At 36.9% G+C, this 3,960-nt stretch overlaps 1 protein-coding gene across 8 annotated transcripts; it reads right to left on the bottom strand.

The window, feature by feature from the left end:
• Nucleotides 1-261: 261 nt before the first annotated feature.
• Nucleotides 262-3,905, bottom strand: LOC18040771 (dehydrogenase/reductase SDR family member on chromosome X). Of its 8 annotated transcripts, XM_024184734.1 has the most exons (11): nt 3,721-3,905; nt 3,361-3,594; nt 3,202-3,268; nt 3,032-3,060; nt 2,733-2,941; nt 2,110-2,228; nt 1,688-1,783; nt 1,537-1,609; nt 1,168-1,321; nt 841-874; nt 262-606 (listed from the first exon to the last, which is right to left on the bottom strand). In XM_024184734.1, the coding sequence occupies exons 2-11, from the start codon at nt 3,568-3,570 to the stop codon at nt 599-601; spliced, it is 999 nt and encodes a 332-aa protein (XP_024040502.1). In that variant the 5' UTR covers nt 3,571-3,594; nt 3,721-3,905; the 3' UTR covers nt 262-598. The 8 variants fall into 8 exon arrangements, with proteins under 8 accessions (XP_024040502.1, XP_024040501.1, XP_024040503.1 ...); XM_024184733.1 differs by having other exon boundaries at nt 262-874; nt 3,361-3,560; XM_024184735.1 differs by lacking the exon at nt 841-874.
• Nucleotides 3,906-3,960: the final 55 nt, after the last annotated feature.

Genomic DNA, 3,960 nt, shown 5'->3' on the forward strand with positions numbered 1-3,960 from the left:
CATTTTTTTCCTATTTTTGATAAATATGAAATCTCAGCTGTTGGATTAATTTATGTTGAATCCAATGTTGAATGCTTTGCTACGGTATGGCGGAGGGATTTTTGAGTCCCTTTATTGCAGCAGCTGCTTGCTTACAAGGTTCTAAAATTAAACTGTTGCTTGATGGAGGTCAATTGACTTAGCTAAGTTCGCTTGACTTAAAACAGTGCAGTAATATACCAAGTTATTCCAATTGCTTTATCAAATTTATTTCATTTGGAAGAACCAATTACTTTACTGGTATACGAAATTGCAAGAATCATCACAAACAACGTCCTGATCTTCGATCCATGGATCTGTGGATACAAAAAATGAAAACATCCGTGAACTCATAGGGACGTTTCCCGCAGCAATCATCATGTTTTGAACGTGTCTTAATATTTTGCAGTTCTTATTCCGAATAATGCTAGAGCTCCCAAGTAATACCGTATTTGCTCTATCCATGGAGATCACCGCATATAAGAAGGCTGGTATTTTTACACCATATGGCAAAGGGATTGTGTCTCTCTTAGCCCCTTTCCCCTCCATATATGCTTAACTTTCGCAGGCTCCGAAACAGTCACCATTCTGCATTTGACAAAACATCAATAATATCAATAGCCAATCAAGGAACCATGGAGACTTTACGTCCACATCTCGGCCAACACCTAATATCCCGTCCCAGGGATGAGTAGTTTTATATTTAATTTGATAAATCCCTGCACGCAAGCTGTGAATTTATAAAGAGATTGCATGAAGTGGTCCAAAGTTCCCCTGCAAGTTTGGAGTTGAAGGAAAGGGCAGAGGAGTTTACAGTCCTACCCTTTCCACCAAAAAAGTATACTCCAGATGTTTCCTGAAATGAACAAACAATTGGTTATCTCAGAACCAACACATTCAAATTAATAAATAGCTTAGACTTCTAAATATTTAATTTCTAAGACAGCTTGTTCAATCCTCTGTGACGACAGATTTATTTGAAGGGAATAGAATTTTAAAAATGATAAAGAGAAATATTATGCTTTACACAGTTCACATACCATCAATTTCACAGAAAGTGTGGGTAGCAGAGTTATTATAGAAAAAAGCAAGTACAATGGACCAGATTAGTTATATGCACAAATGAAAATTTAAGCAAGGAAAAATTACTGGAGGGGCAAGAGCAGCATCGAGAACAGAATTGATCCCCTTTTCAGGTGACTGCAAAAGGCCCAGAAGCTTCAATACAGTGAATGCCATAAGAGAGAGAAATGAAGGAACTTCTCGCATGATGTTCGTTTTTACTACACCAGGATCTGCAGCTCTGCAGTGTTGAATAAAACCAAAAACAAAACTATCAAGTCAAGCAGAGACGATCATTTAACGAACCTACTTCCCTTAGGATAAAACAAGGGAATAAAGTTTTGCATAAATATAAAAATGATGCCAAATGTGTGAGGATGTTTGACATGCCTATAGGTAGCTTCCACTTCAAACATGATGTTATTATGACGGGTAAAAAAAGATGCAAACACATACATGACTGATACATGACGAGATTTATCCAAACCAAGATTTCGGTGAAGCTCATATGAGAAAATAAGTAAATATACTGTTACAACACAAAATGATAAGATCGTTAGAACCGAGATAAGAGAAAAATATGAAAATTTTATGAGGCATTAATTACATTTGGAATACTCATAGATACGAGCACATGGATAACATTTTGATCTCAGGAAGAACTTCCCAGTGATGGTCTCATTGTTGACCTGTGCATTAAACACTAAAGTAAAAAAGAGTTAATGCAATGGCATTCAACTAAAAGAAAAAATATGGTTCAAAATAGAAAATGTAATAATGGATGGTAATGCAAGGCTTCTCATTGTGGAACTTTTTACCCATTTAATTTCCCTGCTTAACAATTGAGATGCAAGTCAAGCTCAATCCAGAAGGATTAAATGATTAAAAAACTTTCAACTTTTACATGAAAATCAGGCACAGGCATATAAATCCTACTCCAATGAAGATTTTATGGAGAAAAAGATCAAACGTTGAACCACTCTGTTTAAAGAACAAATGCCTCATGTACAAAAGATTGGTAGCACTCACTGTTTCGATGAGTGAAGGATGTAACATTCACTATCCTAGAAGGAACAGGGCTGTTCTTGAGAAGCGGTAATAGAAGTTTAGTCAGAAAGAAAGCACCAATGTAGTTTGTACTCATCATCCTGGGAAATGACGAAAAAATGGATCACAAATCTTGGAGTAGGAATCCAGATGTGCCAGTGCTACCAACCACCACAAGGATACAATATATTTCATTTCAGAATAAAACTGACGCCACCTAATGCAACATGCAAGAGACCAAAGAAGCATACCATACACAACAGAAAAATAAGCAGTGAGGATGGAAAAACACAGCACAAGAGCCTGATGCACTTTTGGAGGATTTAAATTGCATGACTATAAAGAGATATTGAGCTGCCTAATGTTGGCTTTTGCAGCACTAGTATTACAAGTAACATAAGTCACAGAAACTCGCATAAAAATCTTATGTATAAATCTATGTTGTCAAAAGAAAAATCAGCATGCTGGAACTTGTAGAACTTGGTAGTTGGCACCACATGGCAAGTGTGAATGCTAAAATTTGCACAGGATAATATGAACATGGACTGCTATTTCCAGTAATGAAGTTCAGCTTCCAATTAATAGAAAATTATCAAGATAATTACTGATCATAGCCTTCAGGTGTAAGTCGAGACGATGTTGCCAATATCCCAGCATTGTTAATCAAGAGTTGGATAGACGAATGCATATCCGAATCCAAAAGCCACTGTTGAAGTGAGTCTTTGAACTTCAAGACTGACTGGAATGAAGACAGGTCGACCTGAAAAGCTTCAAGACAGGCATCTTTATTCCGACTAGTTATGTCTGCCATAGTCTGTTATACAGCCAACAGCAACAAGCACAATCAGACGTGCATATTAGGGAAACAAGTATAAGAAGGATAAACATATTCCTTTAGAAGTACCTCTGATAATAAATGGGACGAACGCCCGACTGCAGACATGATAGAAAATTTCAGCAAATAAAAAACTTGTAACATGAAAGGAAAATTTCTTTGCTCTACAATGGAAGAAACATTTTATGCAATTCTGACTAAAGAACAACCAATCAGGCCATTCATTAAAGGGATAGTACCGAGAACAACGTGAAAACCTTCCCTCGAAAGAGCATAAGCCGCAGCTGCACCCAGGCCAGATGTAGCCTGCAGTATAAAGTTACATAAAAATATGCGGGTTAGGAAGAACTAGTACATACATAAATTTACACACACACGGAAAAATGAAGATGGCTTACACCCGTAACAATACAAACAGGCCTCTTAATTCCAGTAATTGGAGGAACACAGCGTTTATACGGATTAGATTTCCGAGGAAACAGATTTTGAAATAACAATTGGAAGTGTGACGTCAGAAGGGAAACAGGCCAGAGCAATGCCATTCTCCAGAACTCCACTGAGCATACAAAATGGATTACCGCTTTCAACTCTTTCATAACTAGCAGCATTTCAATTAAACCCCACAATCAATCCTATTAAATTGAATTAAAATTAAATAATCTGGGAAGTGAAAGTAAAATTAACCTGAGGAGGACTGTTACTAAAACCAGATTAAAAAATAAAAAATTTGCAATCTATATTAACGGGCGATTTTGCACCTGGTTGGGTGGTTTTCAATTTTCAGGTGGCTAACGGAAGCAGCTGCTGTGACTTGGGAGCATGAGGCGGTCAGTTGATGGGCGATTGAATTTCAAGTTTCTTTGAAATTCAAGTTTGAGTTCGAGTTTGAGTTCATATTAGAAAAGGTTAATATACACTTTGTCATTGTGTGGGCGTATGAATGATAGTGATATGCGCTCACTTATCAAATCATAACGTGACATCATAATTTGATAACG

Source organism: Citrus clementina, unplaced genomic scaffold, assembly GCF_000493195.1.
Source record: "Citrus clementina cultivar Clemenules unplaced genomic scaffold, Citrus_clementina_v1.0 scaffold_5, whole genome shotgun sequence".
In the NCBI taxonomy this organism is placed as follows: Eukaryota; Viridiplantae; Streptophyta; class Magnoliopsida; order Sapindales; family Rutaceae; genus Citrus; species Citrus x clementina.

Coding starts and splice junctions, on each gene's coding strand:
- LOC18040771 (XM_024184732.1), bottom strand. CDS start 3,570: ATGCTGCTAGTTATGAAAGAGTTGAAAGCGGTAATCCATTTTGTATGC. Junction 3,061..3,201: donor AGGTTTTCACGTTGTTCTCG/GTACTATCCCTT, acceptor TCATGTCTGCAG/TCGGGCGTTCGTCCCATTTA. Junction 1,784..2,109: donor ATCCTTCACTCATCGAAACA/GTGAGTGCTACC, acceptor TTTTTACTTTAG/TGTTTAATGCACAGGTCAAC.